Raw genomic sequence first — 20,867 nt, forward strand, 5'->3', positions numbered from 1 at the left:
TCCCGTCAGACAGGAGGTCACAGCCGTAGAGCCGCTGTACGGTGCGGAGACCTGGGGGGATTGTACCCAGAGTCCCAGTCCCACAGAGCCCCTTTCCAGTCCTATGGAGCCCCAGAGTCTGATGGAGACCCACAGAGCCCCATTACAGCTCCATGGATCCACATCCCAACCCATGGATCCCAACTCAGCCCCACTGTTCCCATCCCAATCCCACAGATCCCATCCCAGCCCCATGGATCCATATCCCAAACCCATGGATCCGCATTCCAACCCATGGATCACAAGATATCCCATACCAGCCTAATGGATCCCCATCTCAGCCCCTTGGCACCCTGTGAATCCACATTCAAGCCCTACGGATCCCCATCTCAGCCCCACGGATCCCACCCCAGCCCCACAGGTCCCTGCACTCACCCCTGCTCTGGTTGTACCGGTCCCGCAGTGTCTCCAGGTTCCAGGCATCCATGTGCTGGTTCCTCACACAAATCTGAGTCTGGCCATCCCAATATCCCGGCTCGGCTCCATCCTCCATCCACTGTGTCAGTGGCACCGCCCGGCCCCGCTCGCTGTCACAGCGCAGGAAGGGGATCCCATCCAGGTATCCCATGGCCATGAATTGGGGGATCCCCGGGCTGGGCTCTGACACGGCCACGTGCAGGTTACGCAGGGAGTGGAGAACTGGGGGGACACGGAGATTTGAGGGGGTTGAGGGGGTTATGGATCAATGAAAGAGGAACTGGGAGAGCCGGGAAGGAAGTGCATGAGGTCCCAGTGTCCAGGAATGGGGGCTCAGGGGACTCCCAGTGTCAAGGAAAGAGGGATACAAGGACTAGGAGAGCTGGAACAGGGGTTCCAGGGAATCCCCGGGCCCAGGAAAGGGGTTCCAGGGGTCCCCAGTGCCAAGGAAAGAGGGGTCACAAGGTGAGGAGACCTGAGATGGCAGGAATGCGGGACTCAGGGGTCCTTGATGCAGAGGGAAAGGGGGAGTGGGGATTGAGAAAAGCAGGAATGGGGGTCCATGGGGTCTCAGGGTCAAGGAAAAGAGGGATCTGGGGATGGGGATGGCGGGATGGATGGAAAAGGGCGTGCAGGGGGGGATTGGTACTGGATAAGGGAGTGTAGGGGGGGTCTCAGTGCCCGGGATGGGAAATTCAGGGGGGTCCCAGAACCCAGAATCCCCCCGGGACCCTCCATGACCCTCCAGAGACCTTCCTGGAACCTCTGAGACTCCCTCACAGGACGAGCAAGGGGTGGAGAACTGGGGGGACGCAGAGATTGGGGCGGGTAGGAAGTGGAACGGGGAGAGCCGGGAAGGGTCCAAGGTTCAAGGAAGGGACTGGGAGAGGCGGGATGCGGGATCCAGGGGGTCCCTGTGCCCAGGAAAGGGGGTCCGGGGGTCCCCGGTGTTGAAGGAAAGGGGGTCTGGGAGCTGGGAGAGGCAGGAATGGAGGGCATGGGGATCTTTGGGTCACGGGAAAGGGGAGGCTGGGGTTGGGAGAGGCCAGCAGATCTCGGACGCGCAGCTTGGGAGGCGGGAAAGAGACTGAGGGAGTGCAGTGGGAGAGAGAACAGGGGGGAAGGGGGAATTCCAGGGAATTCATCTGGATCCCATTGGATCCCCGCTGCGACCCCCCTGAGACGCCTGGGACGCCCGGGACCCTCTGGGACTCCGTTTCGGGAAGCGGCGGGAGTGGAAAACGGGGAGGACACGGAAAGTTGGGAGGTCTGGGGGATCCAAAGGTAGAGGAAAAGGGCAGGAACGGGGTCTGGGAAAAGTGGGATGCGCGAAAAGGGGCTGCAGGGGGGTCCTAGGCCCAGAAATGGAGATTCAGGGGTGTCCCAGTGCCCAGGAATGGGGGTTCAGGGGGGTCCCGGTGCCCGGAAATTGGTGATCAAGGGGGTCCCCGTAGCCAGGAATGGAGGTTCAGGGGGGTCCTGGAGAAGGGCACTGGGGGGTCGCAGGAGGTTTAGAGGGTTCCGGTGGCCGGAAATGGAAGTTCAGGGTGGTCGCGATTTCAGGTGTCCCACTCACCTCTTGTCGCGCCCCCCGGGTCCCAGAGCAGCCCCAGGAGGCCCAAGAGCAGCCCCAGACCCAGCGCTGGAGCCATCGCTCTGCTCCGCTGCGGGCCCGCCCGGCCCCGACCCAGCACTGGCCCCGCCCCCAGAGCCGCCTCCAGCTTCGCCATTGGCGCCGCTATTTCCTGTTCGCCAATAGCAGCCCGCTTTCTCAGTGACGTCACAAATCGCCGGGTAGATCCCGGTCCCGCAGGTTGGGACGCGGAAGCGAAAGCGACTGAGTGAGCGCGGTGCGGGGGAGGGGACGGGGGAATTCCAGGGAATTCCTCTGGATCCCCGCTGCGAGTCCCCTGGAGCCCTCTGAGAATCACCTGGGATCCGTCTTACAAAGCGCCGGGAGTGGAGAACTGGGAGGACACGGAAATTTGGGAGATCTGGAGGTGCAAAGGTGAAGGAAAAGGGCGGATCTAGGGTCTGGGAAGGGCAAGATGCCTGAAAAGGGGGTGCCGATGAGCAGAAATGGGGCTTCGGGGAGGCCTCTGTGCCAAATGAGAGGTTACAGGGGGTCCCGGTGCTGGGGAAGGGAATTGAGGGAGGTTACAGGACCCAAAATGGGGATTCCGGAGGTTTCCGTGCCCGGAAATGAAGGTTTAGGGGGTTCCCGGTGCCCAGGAATTGCGGCTCTGGGGGGGTCCCACTCACCTCTCATCGCGCCCCCAGGAGCCCCAAGAGCAGCCCCAGACCCAGCGCTGGAGCCATCGCTGCCGTCCTCGGTCGCAGCTGTGGCGCAGCTCGAGAGATGCGAAAGTGAAAGTGCCCGAGGGAGCATGGGGAGAGGGGGAAAGGGGGAATTCCAGGGAATTCACCTGGATCCCCTCCTGGGACCTCTCTGGATCCCTCAGGGATCCATCTGGGACCCTGCACAGCCGCGCACTGCGGGACCCCCGGGCCGGGCTGTGCTGCGCTCCCGGAACCTGCGCTCGAACTCTGCCCGGAACCCGCCGGGTTCGGCCCGGAGCGGGGGGAGCTCCGCGATCCGCGGATCCGATTTTTCCTGCGGCTGCGGGTCCCATGCGGAGCAGGACTGGGCGCTGTGACCCCGATCCCTGATTCCCAGTCTCCTCTCTCTCCTTTTCCCGTTCTCTCCCTTTCCTTTGGGTGATCATACATCCCAGAGCAGCTGGAGAGCCCGTGCCCAGTTCGGGTTTCCCAGGAAAAGGAGGCCTGGGAGTGAGGTGCCCTGGGCTGGCCGGGAATGGGGGTTTGGGCGTCCCCGGGATCACGGAAACAGGGGAGCCAGGGACTGGCAGAGGAGGATTCCCGAGAAAAGGGGTGCAGGGGGGTCCCAGTGCATGGGAGTGGGGCAGGGCGGCTGCCGGGAAGGGACTGGGATGGGCTGGGACAGACTGGAACATCGAGGTACACCAGAACTGGGACAAGAACTCACTGGGAGCAGAACTGCGTCATTATGGATCATACTGGGACCACACTGAGGGTTAGTGGAAGCAACTGGGAGCATGCAGGGGTCAACTGAGATACTGAGAGAGCCTATTAGTGTCTTGGATCATCCTGGGACTGACTGAAATCATACTGGGAGTGATCAGATCTGTAGCAGGGGTGATTAAGAGAAACTGGAATAATGCAGTTGTAACTGGGATCATACTGGGAGCAGCTGGCCCAGGCTGGGGTCATACTGGGACTGACGGGGTCCAACTTGGAGTGATGGAATAACACTGGAAGTATCTGGGAGTAACTGGGATTATACTGGAGGTGGCAGGGATCAAACCGGACTCATAGTGGAAGTGTCTGGGAGATACTGGGATCATACTGGGGTGACTAGACTTATACTGGGAGCAACTGAGACCATCGGGGGGGGAAATGGCTTCATAGAAGGTGTGACTGGGTTCATACTGGAACTGGGGCGACACTGAACTCTTATTGAGAGGGACTGAGAGTGAAAGGAACCATACTGGGAATGACTGGGGGCGACTGGGATCCTACTGGGAGTGATTTGGAACATACTGGGAATGCCCAGGATCATACAGGGGGAGACTGGGAACCACCGGGGAGGCGGCCCCAGCGCAGGTGGGAGCCGCGCTCGGTTGTGCGGGGGCTCGGGGCTCGCTGCGGGCCTCGGGGGCGGCAGGGGGCTCTGGCGGGTTGGTTGTGCCGGTGCCGGCCCGTGTTGGCGCTGGGCTGAGGGCGCTGCGGGAGCGGCTGCCCGCGGTCTCCTTCCCGCTGGGGCCTCGGCAGGAGCCGGTGCCGGAGCAGCGCTGGCTCGTCCCGGGTCCTGGGGGTAGCACAGCGGTGGCTGCCCCGTCCTCGGGACGCTGCGCTGGAGCCGCCTCCGAGTTCCGCCGCGGCCCCTCCTGGGCCACCACAGACGCTGCGGTAATGGCGCCTTTGCTGCGCCAGGGGCGCCTCGCCTGCAGCACTGGGGCGGGGCTTGTCCCCCTCTGCCCAATCAGAGCGCGAGAACGAGGAGTGACGGCATATTCAGCCAATCGCAGCGAGGGGCGGGCTCTGCACACGGCACGGACTCCTCCTCCCTTTCTCCGAACTCTGCCATTTCTCGGAAACCTCGCCTGAGGCGGGGCCCTGGCGCTGGGCCCGGCCCGGGCAGGAGGCCAAGGAAGCGCTGCTGCCCTGAACCGCCGGGAGCTCGGGGTGAGTCCGGGATGGAGACGGGACCCACCTGCAGCCTCTGTAGGAGCCCCGGCCGGAGCACGGGATGACTGAGAGAGGCCAAAACCTCTCTGTCACTTCCCTCCTCACACTGCGCAGGGAACAGAACACATTAAGAAAGGCTCAAGGGTCTGGATAAGGGCGGGGAGAGTTTAATCACTGGTCAATACACCTGACTTGGGGAAATTAATTGAATTTATTATTGTGATAAATGTGATTCGTGCTAATTGTAGTTATATTAGCAAAATTGTATTTAGATCAATAGAAGATAATTGTTACAGAGTGCGGGGGGAGATGGGTGAGACAGGACAAAGGACATCTTCCACATGTTGGGAGTCGAAGGAGGATGTTGGAAGCGAATAGTAGAAGGACGTAGGTCTGATAAGTAGCATTTAGAAATAGAATTTTGACCTGGAAATGGGCCAAAATGGGACGATTCCAAGCATGGGATTTAATTCAAGTCTTGTTATGGAAAACATCTGCTCAGTCACACAGTGGGCATGCACTACCTGCAGGTCACACAGCGGACACTGATGAAGATGATGAGCCTTCATCGGAAATAAGACCCTCAAAAGGATGAGAGACCCCCTAACCCATTAGTAGAGCATGCGCCGTGCAGTATAGTTACGTAGATTTTAGGAATAGAAACTAGGAGGAGTTCTCTAGAAACTTCTGTAGCACATAGTATATAAATAGGATTTTTGGCCTTGATGCTTTGGTACGTGAGGAATGGGAGCCACTCCCCGTATCCCCGGTCGGTTTTGCTTATGCTTTATACGAACCTCAATTATACTAAATTAAATTCTCAAATATATGCATTTTGATTGTATTCTTCTCCAATACTTTAATTGTATCCATTTATAATTGTTACTATTAAAATTTTGCTGCTACATTTAATCTCGTTGCTTGATAAACTGGAAAAATAGAACGTCATTCATAACATTATCAAACAAGTCAGAGCAAGAGAATGAGAAAATAATTCCTACAAAAACATCTTCCCCTCACCCTTCCCGGATTTCCCGTTATTCTCCATTCCCTCCCCTGTCCCCACACAGGGGATGGAGGTCACAGTCAGATCGTGTCACTGTTCCCGGTTCCTGTCTGCAGTACAGAGGTGGCTGCCCTGTCCCCGGGACTGCACCTTGGAAGGTTCAGACTTCTCGATCTGTCCACTCCATCTCCCCCTCCAATGTGCACCACACACACCTGCTTTTTTTTTTTTTTTTTTTTTAGTAAAACAATATTCATAATTCTCTTGTCTGTTCTTCTCTAGTTCAAGAATTTAACACAGCCTTGGCTGAACAACAGTCCATGCCAATTAGCACCATTTTCTAGAAGTGACAATCTCTTTTGTTCCTTCTTACCTACAAGTCCCTGGCCCTGTTTCCAAGCAGATTCCCAGGGTTTGTTTAAGTCACATTCACCCTGTTCCTTTCACCCGTCACTGCCGGAGCCCCCTCACCTGCTCGCCCTCGCAGGTTCCTCCAAAGGCGTGTCCCTGCCCGCGGGCTGAGCTGGGCTGAGCTGGGCTGGGCTGGGCTGGGCCGGGCTGAGCTGGGCTGGGCCGGGCTGAGCTGAGCTGGGCTGGTCTGGGGGCAGCGAGCCCGGCAGAAACCAACACCCGCGGGACGCTTTGGTTCGCAGGGCCCGAAGGTCCGGGGTTCCTCCCTTTCCCCTGTTCCACTTGGTTTAGGATTAAATTTTTGGAGGGGATAAAAGCGTGTTTTTTCTCCAGCACTGGGTGGGTTTTTCCCTTGCATGGAGCACTTGGGCCTTCCCCGGGCCCCTTCTGCCCTCTTGCAGAACCAGTGGCATTTCCCACCACGCACAGTTTGTAACCAAGGGGCGGCTGCAGCCGAGGAGGCTCCAAGCGCCTCCTTCCAGGCTGACTCTGCAGATGCCGAGGCTGCTCTGGGCTCTGCCGGGGCTCAGCTCTGGGCGAGGCTGGGCCCGCTCTCCCCTCGCATTGCTCGGGGCAGCTGAGTCACAGGGGGAGAAGGCAGGGACACAAGGGTATTGAGGTTTTAAGAGAGTTTTTATTCAAAAAACTGCCATAACAAACAGTCCTAACGACCCTAAGTAACTAGCAGTGCTAACTACCATAACTAACTAGTCCTAACTACTGTAACAAAGAGCTGTTCTCAAGTGCTTCGTCTCCTCTGCTGCACCCGTGGTTGCTTTGCTGCAGCGATCAGAGGGGTCAGGCTGGAGAGAGGCTTGGCTGATGATAAAAATGGGTGCTGCCCAAAGGATAAAAAAGAAAGAAATGAACCATTACTTTCCAGAGTCAAGTTCCTGGACGAAGGGGAATGGTTTGAAACTCAAGAGACGGAAGCGAGCTCAGATTAGGTCTAAGGAAGAATTTTTTTTTACCAGAGGAAACACTGACAGAGGGTGCCTGGAGATGTGGGAGGTGCCTCCTCCCTGGAAGCATCCAAGCTCAGGTCAGGCAGGGCTCTGACCCACTTGAAGATGTCCCTGCTCGTTGTGGGTCACCAGGTCCAGATGACCTCGAACGGACCCAGCCAACCCCAACCAGGCGAGGATTCTGCTTGCTTTGCGTGTGAAAAGCAGCGAGGCTGGAGATTATCGGAGGGGAGGTCCCCCCCCAAGAAAAGCCCTCCCTGGCGCTGCTGTTTCCCCTGCAGCCGCTTCGCGCTCACCTGCAGCAGCTCCTGGGCAGAGAAGCGCCGCTCGTCGTCCGAGTCCAGGCTGCACTCGAGGAAGTCCCGCAGCAGAGCCGACAGGCGCCGCGGCTCCTGCAGCTGCGGGGTCCCGTTCTGCCGGATCAGAGCCCGAGCCTGCAGGAAAAGCAAAGGCAGCGCTGTGCCAGCTTCCTTCACACCCACAGCTGCTCACATCGACCCCGGTAACTCAGCCCCAGCTCCGGGGGCAGTTTCCTCCCCGGCAGAGATGCTGCTCACGGCTCATTTTTCTATGCCAGCCAAAATCCCCAAACCCTGATGCAGCCACAGCCATTGCAACACCCAAATGATCTTGCCTTGAGAGGCAATTTCGTTGTCTGACTTTGTTAGTAGGAACCTCCATCAGAAACAGCACATTTTGCTCCTCCAAATACGGACACCAGCTTTACAGGCCATTTTCAAGAGTCAATGTGGTCTGTGTGTGTTATTTCAAAGGATTCTTGCATCAAACACGTCTGCAGTGCCACTGACACTGAAGTAAATGAATTCCTGATGCCCCATCCCAGAAATTGCCAGGCAAGGAACAGGAGGTTGGGGTTGCTAGAAGCTCAGGCTTGATGACAGAGAAAGTAGCTTGGACTAGGAAGGAAATATGTTGGACTATGGGGATGTTAAGCAATCATCTTCATGTTTTAGACAAGCTTCCCAGTGAGAAAAGTCACGGGGAAGTTCAACTTAAACCTCTCTTAAAAACCTCTTTTAGAAACTCCTTCAGAAAACTTGTTGGGTTTGGGGAAGGGTTTTGGGGTTGGTTTGTGGTTTTTTTGCAAGATAACATTAGAGCTGATACACTGGCTTCACATTTTCAGGTCATCCTCATAGACAGAAGAGCTGCAACAATTTGAAACCCAAAGCAAATTGTTGCTGGAGACTGCAGAATATTCATCTGTGTTCAGGCTCGAGTCTTCTGGGAATTCCCTTCCCAATATGCAGAAACCTCCAGCAGCTCCTCCCAGTGCAGGGTCAGCCTGTGCTCACAGGCCTCTGCAAACCCTGGAGAATTTGCCTCTTACCACAGCCCCTGTTTCCTTGAAGTAAGGAGGTTCTCCTTCCACCATCTTGATGGCCACAATGCCGAAGGACCAAATGTCCACCTTGGAGCCATAAGGAGACCTGGTCACAACTTCTGGGGCCATCCAGTGAGCAGTGCCCACCATGGAGCTGCACTGGTCCTGCTCAGGGCTGAGCTGAGCACAGAGGCCAAAATCAGCTGAGGACAGAAACAAACACTGTCAAAGACAGCTGCAATGAGGAAACCAAGCACAAAGATTCCCCACTCTCAGTGTGAGAATGCAGTAGTGAAGTCAGCTGGAAAAGTCCTCAGGGCTGTGGCCAAGGAATGATGGAACTGGACCCTTAAACAAACCCTCAGCGTTCATGCAGTGGCTTTTACTGATTCCCTTGCAGTTTAGATTCTAACTCCCGTCCCTCTGGAAGGGCCATGCCCAGAGCAAAGCCATTCCTGACACTCTGCTCCTCTCCTGAGCTCTCTGCACGGGGCAGCTGCTCTCAGCTGGCAGCAGGGGCCAGGCAGTGCCAGCAGCAGCACTTGTGGGGCTCTGACCATCACTGGAAACAGCCTCACACTCACACCCCGGGGGCACCGTGCCTGGCCACGAACACCCACCCAGCTTGACAGAGCCAGCCATTCCCAGAAGGATGTTGGAGCTCTTCAGATCGCTGTGGATCACCCGGTTGGAATGGAGGAAATCCAGGCCCTGCAGACACTGAGAGACAACAAGAAACACAAGGGTAAAAATCAGTGGCCAGAACGCATCACACAAGAAAGGACAGTTTGGAATTCTCCCAGCAGCAACTTTGCTGTGACAGGCCAGGAGACAGTGCAGACAAGCTCCAGGAAAATGGTTCAAGGCAAAGCTGAGAACAGCAAATCAAATCAAATCAAAGAAAGACAGAGAGAGTACCACAGCAGCAGGAAAGAGGACAAGAACAGAGTAGAAGTGTAGTGATACTGGCAGGCCACTGACTTCAGAGGCTCTTTCTTCTCCAATTCATAAAAACAACACAGAAACAAAGCCCTGAGCATGGAGCCCCTCCTGCTCTCACAGCCTGTTTGGAAGGACCATCGTGTCCAAGCCATGGGAAGCACAAGCAGGATCCCTCACCTCCCGACTGACAGCTGCCATCTCTCCTTCAGCCATGTGTGTCTGTCTGACAACGTCCTGCAAAGTTCCTCCATCCATGTATTCCATCACCAGCCAGAGATCTTCATCAACGAGGAAGCTGGAACAGGAAAACAACAGCATGGAGATGAATGTGCACTGCTCAATTTCCCCATGGAAAAGCCTCGAGTGGAGTTTTGTTTCCAGGCCACTTGTCAATGAGAACACGAGCAGATGGAGAGACATTCCTGCACAGGCCTTGGAATCTGCACAGTCTGAAGGAGAAGGAGACACCTGTGAGAAAGGAGATGCCTTAGATGGCAACAAGTGAAAAACGCAGTTTAGCAACAGCCCAGATCAGTGTGGAACCACAACACTTGCCCCCAGCTGGTTCAGCATCTGAACTCATCAGTTCCACCATTCCCTCCAGAACAAGGCAATGCAACTTCCAGAGTTATCCAGGCAAGGAGGTCAAAAGCTGGGACAAAAGTTATCAACTGTTTGGAAAACCTTGCACAAAGTCCCTTCAGAAACAGGCAAGGCCATTGAAAAATGGGCAAATGAGACATTTCTGGAAACCTGGACTTCCTGGCATCTGCAGCAATGGAAAGGAGTTGGGAAGAAGAAGCCAAGGGAAATAATTTCTGCCATGGTTTATCAGCACTTGTCATAAGGCACAGCAAAGGGGTTCAGCTTGAAGAAAAAAACAAACAAAAGCATGGAGGGAGTGAACTGCCAGGCTGTTGTTGAAGATATGGCCGGGTCAGGCTTTTTTCAAAACAGGCTACAGACTATGGATGAAAGATTAACACAGGGCCCTTGCACAGGATAAGACCTGAAGCACTCACCTGTCCAAAGAGTTGACAATGTTGGGGTGGTTCTTGCCTTTCAGGAGCAGGATCTCATTCACAGCTCGTTCCCTGTTCTGCTCTCTGAGACTCATTTTCTTTATGGCCACCTGAAGTGACATTGCAGACCTTTAGCTGGAGGGGTCTGTGGCAGGAGACCACAGCAAACATAGAGTGAATCTTTTTGGAGCGACAGAGCCAGGCTGTGCCAAACTGCCTTGGCATGGGACACCAGAGCTCAGCAAGTGCCATTCCCACAGCGCATTCCTCTGCTGGCTGGGGGCTGCTTACAGGACACGTGGCCAGAGACATTTGGCCTTGTAAGCTCTGCAGAAATGGTCCCTCAGAAAACAACATTTTCTGCACCTACAGAATCTGCATCTTCTCAAATGGCCTTAGTTTATCACCACTCCGATGATGATGATGATCATAATCATCATTATTATGATTTAAACACATTTTGCAAGCAGAAGGTAATTCTGGTGCTGTGAAACAGAGCAAAACAGCCCAGAACCCTTTAGCAATTCTATGGGTCTTGGTCATGATTTCAAATGCCACTGCTCTGTTTGGGATTGCACAACAAAGCAAACACAGACATCTATTGCTGAGGTGAAATGTATCACAGGGTGTCACTGACACCAGACCCAGTTGTGTTTCAGCTGCAGCGTTGAGGAGAGAGCTTTGCTCTGGACATCCATCTTCTCATTTCTCTCCCTCTCTCTCTGTGAACAGCTGCAGTAGGACTAAAACCCCAAACTGAGCCCAAGCATGATCTCTCCCTAATTAGGCCTAATTAGGCCTTTGAAGATGAAAAGCAGGAAGGAAAAACTGATAAATAGTGTTCCTGTCCAAGGCTGGGATGAAGATAAATTGAGCCTCAATTCCACCTGCTGATGCATTCATGGTTTTAGATATGAAGACCAAGCCATGGTGTCCGGCTCTGACAGACACCACTGCCCTCCTTGCATTCCTCTGGGCACTTCAGAAGCACCAAGTCTGTCCCAGCTGTGTTCTGAAGGCTGACACTGCTCTGCCTTCAGAGGAGCAGCCTGTGCAGGAAAGCTCTGCTGGGCCCCCGAAGCTGCAGCCACAGCCCCCAGCAGAGGGGAAAGCCCTCGAGAGCTGCCAGACGTGCTGGACGTGGTGGCACTGACCTCTCCTCCAGTGGCCCTGTCGAGTCCTTTACAAACAGTTCCAAAAGCCCTGGAGACAAAACAGCAGAGAAGAAAGAATCAGAGCTTTAGGTCCTGGGAGTGAAAGGCAGCCCAGACAGGAGATCTCTGCTGCCTGCAGCATTCACAAAACACCTGCGTGCACCGACCCTTCAAACAGCAGTGCAGCAGCCACCAGCCGTCTGCCAGGCAAGGTGTGCAAGAGAAAACTGAGCCCAACACGAAGGAAAAGGGCTGGAGCGATTGTCCACACTGAATTCCTTTAGTTCAAAACCTGAGGTGCGGGGTGGGTGTCTAAAGAACTGGAAAAGAATGTATTTCATCCTTTTGCATTTCCTGCCTAAGACTTGCAGGATCCACAAGGGCCCTGCCATCAGGCAGGTGATGCATTTTCCCCTCGAGTGCAGCAGCTCTGTGTCTGTTACTGAATGTATGGGGTTTATTACCTGTGCTGAAAAAAGCACTTATTAGTTCTTCTTGAGAACTGTTTTCTGAGAGTCACCAGATGGTGAGTTGCTCTTTAGGGCAATCAAATTCCAGGCACAGAAGATCTTGCAGGTCCTGCTCCTTGCTGCAGGCAGGACACTGCCAGCCTCAGGGGCCTTTGACTGTGCCTTCTGACCACAGTTATCAATTCTGATCAAAACTGAGAGACAGCAGGATCATACCCCAGTGTCGGAGGGTGTTTGGAGCTCTCCTGACTCCAGCAAAATACCTGGGCCCTGCTTGTGCAGAAGGAACTGCCATGCACTTACCCTTGGCCAATCTGCTCCAGTCCCAGGTATTTCTCAGCAGGCTCCCCCACGCTCACGATGTTCCCTGAAAGAAACCACGTGGAAGATGCTCCCTCACAGATGGAGACCCCCTCCTTGCAGCAGAGCCAGAATGCAGCCCCACTCCCTGGGGCCATGAGCCCCTTGGTGTCAGCTGGGGAAGGACAATGAATGACTCGGTGACATTCAGCTGCAGAGCAGCACTGGGTGCAGCTCATGCTGAGACACACACACAGCACCCTGCTCTGGCACACAGGAACAGAACAGACGTACTCAGCTGCATCAGGCACCGCTCCCCTGTCCCCTCTGGCTGCAGGGCTGTGCTGCTGTCAGAATGTTCAGCCCAGGATCCCGCAGCGGAGGGAGGTTCAGTGTCCTCTTCCCAAGCAGAGGGAGGTTCCTCGTCCTCTTCCCAAAATGCTGCAGGTTCTCCATCCTCTTCCCGAGATGCTGCAGGTTCTCCATCCTCTTCCCAAGCCACGAGACGTTCACCATCCACATCCTGTGCTGGGATATGTTCACCCTCCTCTTCCCGAGCCACAGGATGTCCTCTGTCCTCATCCCACACCGGGAGATGTCCATCGCCCTCATCCCACGCCATGGGAGCTTTTCTATCCTTGTCCCATGCCAGGGGACATCCACCATCCTCCTCCCGTGCCGGGAGATGTCCACTGTCCTTGTCCCACACTGCGGGAGCCTTGCTGTTGTATTCCCAAACCACGGCGTGTTCGCCCTCGTCCCCCAGAACAGCGGGAAGCTCACTGCTGTCTTCTTCCCCTTTGGAAGCAGAGGGAGCCAGAGGAGGTGCTGATGCAGCTTTGGTGCCCTGAGGACAGACAGCAGCGTGAGGGACAGGAAGTTCTATCTCAGTTACCACCTTATTTATCCTCAGCTACACATCCAGCTGCACGGAGCACAAACAGAGTTCAGAGTTGTTCACACAATGGGCTAAAAGTGACATTGCCACTTATTGTTGGGAATTCGATATTTCACCATGGCTAAGGCAAATCCTCTGCCTGCAAAACCAGACCTGCAGCTCTTCTAAAACTCTTCAGCAGAAAAAGAGAAAACTGCCAGGGATCCCTTTGCTGCTGCAAAGACCCTGACAGGAACTTTCCTTCAGCCTCCCAGGATGGCACTCGGCTGCCACACACAGAGCTCACAACTTGCTGCACAATTCTGAACACCAGAGGTTTCTTCCCACTCACCGAAGGAGGAGCTGCTTGGGATCCACGCATGAGGTGCCCTGCAATGGGAGAGGGAACATGAACCAGATGCTGGTAGGAAAAAAATTGCCTGTTGTGGGAAATGCCACGGAGCAAGGCAACCCCAAGAGAATATTTTGCTTTCATAGCATCCCTCCAGGAGCCACAGTCCCTTCACAGAGCAAGCAAGAGAACAGCACAAAATCCTGGGCTGTGTCAGCAAACAAAGGGAGTTCCAGGCTCCACTGCCACAGACGCCCTGCTCGAGGGAACAGAACCCCCCAGGCCTCATTGCAAACGCCTCGCTGGCTGCAGACACCCCCTTTTCCAGCTGCAGCTGCTGGCAGGAACTCTCCCAAACCAACGGTGTCTTCATGGCAATTTGGTTACAAAGTCAACTCAAAGGTCCAGAGGAAGAACAGAAAGCACACAGCAAGCCCAAAGCCACAGATGCTGCACCGAGATAAAACCTCGACTTACTTGCCAAGTGAGTTAAAAAATACCCCGAATAAGCCACAGAGTACAGAGTGCAAACTGCAGCAACCACTTGCTGGATCATTGTGGCCGCGCTGCACACGTCTGCAGGCTGCACCCCTGCAGGCACACACGGACACGGGTCAGGGCTGGGCTGGCTGCCGAGAATGCCTCGGGCAGGAGGATCTTCCGGCAGTCAGCAGGCACCCAGAGCCTCTGGGCACTGAGGCCTCTGTGTCCCACAGCAACGGGAGCACCACTGGGATGTGGCAACGCCTCCTGTGACATCACAGCAGCAGCTCACGGAAAGAACGCTTGGAAGGTTCTCTGTGTCCCAAAGGAGCACAAAGAATCCTCCAGGGCACAGCCTACTGCCCAAAGGATCCAAGAGGAACTCTGAAAATGCAGCAAACAAGGACACCCCATAGTCCAGCCTGAACACTGAGTGGGAACAAGGAAGGGACAAAACCAAAGGAAACGTGACCTTTAGTCACTGATGCTTCTGACTAAAACCAGCAAGGCTTGTTCCATCTGGGATCTTTGTTCTAGTTCTAAAAACAAGCAAAGTTCTCCACTCTCAATTTACAGAATGGAGAAACTGGGGAGGAGGTGGGATTAGGAAGGAGGAGGAGTAGGAAGAGGAGGAGGAAGATAGGAAAAGGAGGAGCAGTAAGAGGAGGAGCAGGAGCAGGCAGAGAAGGAGAAACAGGAGGTTCCTGTGCTCCCTGTGGCAGCAGCAGCCCCGGCCACGGGACCGTCGCCCCCACCGCATCCTGCAGGTGAGCGGGGAGGGAAAGCTGGTCCCAAATCTATCGGGGGGTCCCTGAGAGGGTTTTTTTATTGGGGTGTGTTTGGAGCTCGCAGATTGAGGAATTGAACCCCAAATATCGCCTGGCATCACTGGGAGGTTTTTTTCTGTGTGTATGTTTGGATCTTGCAGGACCCCAAAGCTGAGCCCCTTGGGGGAATCTTCTGGGGGTCCATGTGGCCATTGCCCAGTGTCGGCAGGGGGGAGGACATTGGTCCTGGGGACCCCGGGAGAGCAGAGGAGAGGAACCCCTGGGACCTCCAGAGTAGGGAGAGCAGAGAGGGGTGATCTCCGGCAGCCTGGAAAGGGGGGGAGTCTGGAGAGGAGGGACCCCTGGGATCCCAGGGATCTCAAAGTGAGGCATCAGTGAAGAAGGGACCCCATGGACCCCCAAAAGCCCCTGGATCATCCCTAAGCAGGACCCTGGAGAAGGGGGAAACCCTGGAGCCATTGGACCCCCATCATCCCAGGGAAGAGAAACCTCTGGAACCCCAAAGTGGAGAGATCAGAGATGGGGAACACCTTGGGAGCTTTTTTTTGCTGAATCTTGATATTTTGGAGAATTTCATGGACGCAAGACACCTCCTACATTCTAGAGATGGATTTGGGCAGGAGGAGCCCCCAGCCCGAGGAGCCCCCACCTTGTTTTTCTCCCCAAACCAGGATTTGTCATTCCCAAGCTACGGCTGGATGGACGAGGAAGAAAAGCCTCACAAGTGCTTGGAATGTGAGAGGAGGAGGAAGAAAAGCTCCACAAGTGCTTGGAATGTGAGAAGAGCTTCCACTACAGCTCCCAGCTGAGGGAACACCAGAACATCCACACTGGAGAATGGCCCTATGGGTGTGGGAAATGTGGGAAGAGTTTCAGCTGGAGCTCCAGCCTCACCAAGCACCGCAAGATCCACACCAGGGAACGGTCTGGAATGTGGGAAGACCTGGAATGTGGAATTCTGAGCTCATCACCCATCAGCACGTCCACTCCAAGGAGAGGCCCGATCGAATGATGGAGACACGAAGGGACCCAGAGCTCTCACTTGACCCGACACGAACGGAGTCACCACGAAGGGAAGCCCTTTGAGTGCCCCGAGTGTGGGAAGAGCTTCGTGCTCTGCTCCAGCTCCATCCCCCACGGGAGGATCGGTGTTGGATGATCCCCAGTGACCCCCGTTGGGCAGAGCCCTGGTGATCCGTGGTCCTGGTGATCCCCGTTGAGTGAGAGGAAGCTATTGGAGAGATTTCTTTCCCTCCTCTTCATGTTGCTGTGATTTGGTTGGTAATAAATTCCCTCGCTGTGCCCAGGCTGGGTCTGTTGTCCCGTGCCGGAGTTTGCTGAGGGATCTCTCCCGGTCCTTATCCCCACCCAGGAACTCTCGGTTCCATTTTTTTGTCCCCTGTGCGGCTGCCGAGGGCAGGGACAGAGCGACTTTGGGGGGTGCCTGGCATCGGGCCAGCCCTCGCCATGGGCACCCTGAGATCCCGCACCCACCTGGGCACACATTTCTGGGCACACCTGAGCTCCCACCTGCCCAGCGCCCCAAGGTTCCCCCTCCGCAAAGAAACCCCACCCGGGGCTGCGATCCAAAAGCAGCCGGAGCGCGCTGCGGCAAATCAAAGTGCGAAGAGTTGATGACTCCTCAGTTGCCAGGGGGAGCCTCAGAAAAACGGGTCCCCAAAAGTGCTCTCAGCCAATCAGAGCGCGCGGCACTTCTGAGCCCGGCCCTGCTCCGGCCTGGTGCTCCCAGTGCAGCCCCGGCGGCTGCTGTGGGGCTGGCGGCACCTGCTGGGCGCTGGCCACGGGGCGAGTGGCGGCAGCTGGGGCCCTACTGGTGGTGCTGGGAGCACCCCCTGGTGCGGGCGCGGAGCTCTCGGGTGAGCGGGAGGGGAGAAGGGGGAAAAGGGGGCAGTGGGAGCCCGAAATGGAAGGGGGAGGAGGAGGGGACCCCCAAAGGAAGAGCGAGAGGGGCTGAGGATTGGGGAACGTGAGGAAGGGGTGGGAGAGGGTCGGAAAGTGGGGAAAAGGGGAGGGTGGGGCCTCAAAATCGAGGGAGAGAGGGTTGGGGATTGGAAGAAATGGGTGGGAAAGGGGAAGGAATGGGACCCCAAAAGTGATTTGGGAAGCGGCTGGAGGTGGGAGGGGAGAGGAAATTGGGGGAAGTGTGGAAAAGAAGAAGTGGGAGCGCGGGCAGGAGGGTCCCATGGCGGCCGTGGGGCACAGGGGGTGCGGGGTGGGGATCCGGGGTGGCCCCCGGACCTCTGGGGGGGTGGCGAGGAGGCACCCCCTGAGCTGTGTCCTGCACACACAGCGGTGTTCCAGAGGATGGGAAAGTGCGAGTGTCACTTCATTAACGGCACGGAGAAGGTGAGGTTCGTGCTGAGGCACATTTACAACCGGGAGCAGCTCGCACACTTCGACAGCGATATGGGGCTTTACGTAGGGGACACCCCGCATGGGCAACAACTGGCCCAGTACCGAAACAGCGACCCGGAATTACTGGAGTATTATCGGGCTCGGGTGGACACGTCCTGCAGGTACAACTACGACTTGTACGCCCCGTTCCTCGTGGAGCGCAGACGTGAGCGTGGGGCAGAGCGTGTCCCCACAGGCCCTGCCCTGGCAATGACCCTGGAGCCCCTCAAAACCTCTCTGGGAATCACCCCAGAGCCCCTGGCGTACATGTGCCGATTCCCGGGGCCTCCCATCCCTCCCAGTGGCCCCCGTGGCTCTCCCAGTCCATCCTGGTGCCCCCCGCGCGTCTGTCTCATGCATGGTTGGAACTGACGCCTCTCAGCCAATCAGAGCGCGGCTCTCTGATGACTCATCAGTTGCCAGGCAGATCCGCAGCGCCGAGTGCCCCGCGCTGGACTCGGCCTCCCAGGGCCGGGCGCTTTTCCCCCAGATCCTCCCAGTGCTGCCCCAGTACACCCCAGTGAGGCCCCAGTCCCTCCCGCACCTTCTCAGCCCATTCCCAGTCCATTCCGAGTCTGATCTCAGTTCATTCTCATTTCAAACTCAGACCTCTACCCACTCTCCCAGTTCCCTCTCAATCCATTCCTGTCTCTCCCAGTCCGCCCCCAGTGTATTCCCAGTCCATTCCTAGTCCCTCCCAGTCTATTTCCAGTCTCTCCTAGCCCATTCCCAGTCCTTCTCAGTTCCACACCACCCCTCCCCTCTCTCTGCCAGTTCCCCCAAGCTGATCCCAGTGCGTCCCCACTCTCTCCCAGTGCCCCCCAGTGTCTCTATCTCGCTGGTGCCCTCGAACTCCCAGCCCGGTCCCGGCCGCCTGCTCTGCTCCGTGATGGACTTCTGCCCACATCCATGAGATGGTTCCAGGGCCAGCAGGAGCTCCCGGAGCACGTGGTAGCCACCGACGTGGTCGCCAACGGCGAATGGACCCACCAGCTCCTGGTGCTTCTGGAAACCACCCCTGGCTTGGGGTCAACTACACCCGCCAGGTGGAGCACGTCAACCTGGAGCAGCCGCTGAGACAGCACTTCGGTACGGGGGAGGCACTGGGATGTGCTGGGAGTAACTGGGAGGGAGTTGGAGACAGCCTGGTCTAAATGGGGAGAGGGCCTCGGGGTCTGGAAGGGCTGGGAAGGGATTTGAAGGATGCTGGGGAGGGAGTTATGGGGTTCCGGAGGTGCTGGTGGGCACTGGGAGGGAGTTTGCGGGTGCTGGATGTAACTGGGAAGGAGTGTGGGGATGCTGAGTGTAACTGGGAGAGTGCTTGAGTGAGTCTGGAGGGGATGAAAGGAGACTGGGGATGGAAAAGCAGGAGTTGGAATGACGTTAGTTGTGCTGGAAAGAGAGTGGAAGGGTGCTTGGTGAGTCCCGGAGGGGCTGGGAAGGGACTGGAAAAGGTTTTGGGGGTCCCGGAGTAGTGGGGGGAAAGTAGGAGGGGGCTGTGAGACCCTGAGAGGGACAGGAGGGGCTTTGGTGGGTCCTGGAGAGGCTGGAAAGAGATTAGGAGGAGGTTAAAGGGGGCCCTGGGTGGGCTAGGGGGGATTGGGAGGGTGCTTGGAGGGTCTCGGGGTGTCCATGAGAGGTTTTGGGGCGTCCTGACCCCTGTAGACCCCCAGAGATGCCACCAGACACCGCCCGCAGCAAGGTGCTGATGGGGATCGGGGGCTCCGTGTTTGGCTTCGTCTTCCTGGTGCTGGGGCTCGGCTTCGACCTGTGAAAGAAGATGGGGGGGAGGTGTCCCGGAGCGTATGTGCTCCCCCTGAGGCCCCCAACCGGGTGTCACCCCCTTTTCTCTGCTCTACTGAGCCAGCAGAGGCTTCAGCCCCGCCCTGTGGCCTCCGACGCAGCCAGGACCCCCTGCTCCGATCCCACACTGATTTTGGGGGTGTCGTGTGTTCTCCTCAGCCCCGCTGGGAGCCCGGCTGCGCCCAGTGCTCCCAGTAAAGTTTCCCAGTTTCCGCAGTCCCCTTTATTGTGGGGTGAGACTGGGGAGGGACTCGGGGGGACCCCGCGGGGGGATCGTGACTGGAGGGGAGGGCGGGTCCAGGTGGGGAACACTGGGTGCTGCGGGTCTGCCCGGCAACCGGTGAGTCATCACAGCTGCTCTCCCTGATTGGCTGAATCTTCTTCATCGCATTCTCTGATTGGCTGAGGAGAGGCCCGGGAGTTGAGAGAAGGAACAGGAGAGATCCCGCCCCGAGCACCGGCACGGGAACAACAGAGCCAGCCTGGGCACAGCGAGGGAATTTATTATAACCAAATCACAGCAGCACAAGGAGAAGGGAAAGAAATCTCTCCAACCCCTTCCCCCCACCCAACAGGGATCACCAGGGCTCTGCCCAACGGGGGTCACTGGGGATCATCCAACACCGATCCTCCCATGGGGGATGGAGCTGGAGCAGAGCACGAAGCTCTTCCCACACTCAGGGCACTCGCAAGGCTTCCCTTAGTGGTGACTCCGTTGGTGTCTGGTAAAGGTTGATCTGTCAGAAAAGCTCTTCCCACACTCAGGACACTCGTAGGGCCTCTCCCCAGTGTGGACGCGCTGGTGTCTTCTCAGGGCAGAGTTATGCCCAAAGCTCTTCCCACATTCCAAGCAGGTGTAGGGCCGTTCCCCTGTGTGGATCACCTGGTGCCGGATCAGGTTGGAGCGCTGGCGGAAGCTCTTCCCGCATTCCCCACATTCATAGGGCTTTTCCCCAGTGTGGACCAGCACATGCTGCATCAGATTAGACATCGTCATGAATCCCTTCTCACATTCCCCACATTTGTAGGGCCGTTCCCCAGTGTGGATCATCTGGTGCTGGATCAGCCCAGAGCTCCGGCTGAAACCCTTCCCACATTCCAAGCACTTGTGGGGCTTCTCTCCTCCAGGAGACTTCTCCAACAACTCTGAGCTCCGACTGCATCTCCAGCCTCCTTCCTGGCTCGAGGAGGGTCTTTGCTCCTCACAGCTCACTAGGCTGGGTTTGCAGCCCCTCGTCCCACGGGATCTCCGGGGCTTTTCTTCCTCCTCCATCTGTTCACACCTTGGGAACGTAAAATTCTGGTTTGGGGAAAAAAACAAGAGGGGAGTGCCTTAAATTGCGGGTCCCTCCTTGCCCAAATGGAAACCAGGAAGTTATTGAGCATATGATGCCTGGAAGAACCTACAAAATACCAAGAATCAGCCTAAAAATCCTCCAAAACATCATGACACAGATAAAAAACTCCCCAAAAAGCAAGTTTCAGCCCAAATCCCTTACAAAATATAAAGATTGAGCCTCTGCAAAAAATCAAAGCACCAACATTTAATCCAATAAACCGCACAAACACCAAGATTCACCCCTGTGAAAATCATGGATGGTCCTCTTCAGTCACCTGCTGCATGCGGGGAGACCAACGCTCCTGGGGCTGGGGCAGAGGCTGCACATACAGGGAGGAGTTGAACATTGTGCTGCTTCCCATTTCTGCTCCTCCTCTGGTGTCCCTACTCTTCCTCACACTCCTCTTCCTCCCATTATTCCTCTTTCTCCTGCACAATCCCACCTTCTCCTCCCAAGGTCATGCTTTGACCATTTTGTTCTTCAATTCTGCTTCACCTTCCCTTCTCCT

General features: G+C 56.3%; 1 protein-coding gene, 1 long non-coding RNA gene and 1 pseudogene across 4 annotated transcripts in view; 1 reads left to right on the forward strand and 2 right to left on the reverse strand.

The window, feature by feature from the left end:
* Positions 1-2,979, reverse strand: part of LOC148218092 (class I histocompatibility antigen, F10 alpha chain-like) — a 6,357-nt gene extending 3,378 nt beyond the window's left edge. For 2 of the 3 annotated variants that reach the window (XM_088158077.1, XM_088158076.1), the window contains exons 1-3: positions 2,033-2,186; positions 415-678; positions 1-51 (exon numbers count right to left, since the gene is read on the reverse strand). The exon at positions 1-51 is cut by the window's left edge and continues 225 nt beyond it. In XM_088158077.1, coding sequence (XP_088014203.1) covers positions 1-51; positions 415-678; positions 2,033-2,186 — 469 coding nt within the window. Of the gene's footprint in view, positions 52-414; positions 679-2,032; positions 2,187-2,718 lie in introns of those variants that run through there. The other variant, XM_088158078.1, reaches the window with a different exon arrangement.
* Positions 2,980-10,404: 7,425 nt separating this feature from the next.
* Positions 10,405-12,368, reverse strand: LOC148218093 (uncharacterized). The gene is made up of 3 exons (XR_015800599.1): positions 12,305-12,368; positions 11,532-11,580; positions 10,405-10,487 (listed from the first exon to the last, which is right to left on the reverse strand). It is a non-coding gene; the product is annotated as an uncharacterized LOC148218093 (long non-coding RNA).
* A 4,758-nt stretch (positions 12,369-17,126) lies between these two features.
* Positions 17,127-19,228, forward strand: LOC148218094 (class II histocompatibility antigen, B-L beta chain-like; annotated as a pseudogene).
* Positions 19,229-20,867: the final 1,639 nt, after the last annotated feature.

Source organism: Sturnus vulgaris, unplaced genomic scaffold, assembly GCF_052056855.1.
Source record: "Sturnus vulgaris isolate bStuVul1 unplaced genomic scaffold, bStuVul1.hap1 Scaffold_195, whole genome shotgun sequence".
Taxonomy (NCBI): domain Eukaryota; kingdom Metazoa; phylum Chordata; class Aves; order Passeriformes; family Sturnidae; genus Sturnus; species Sturnus vulgaris.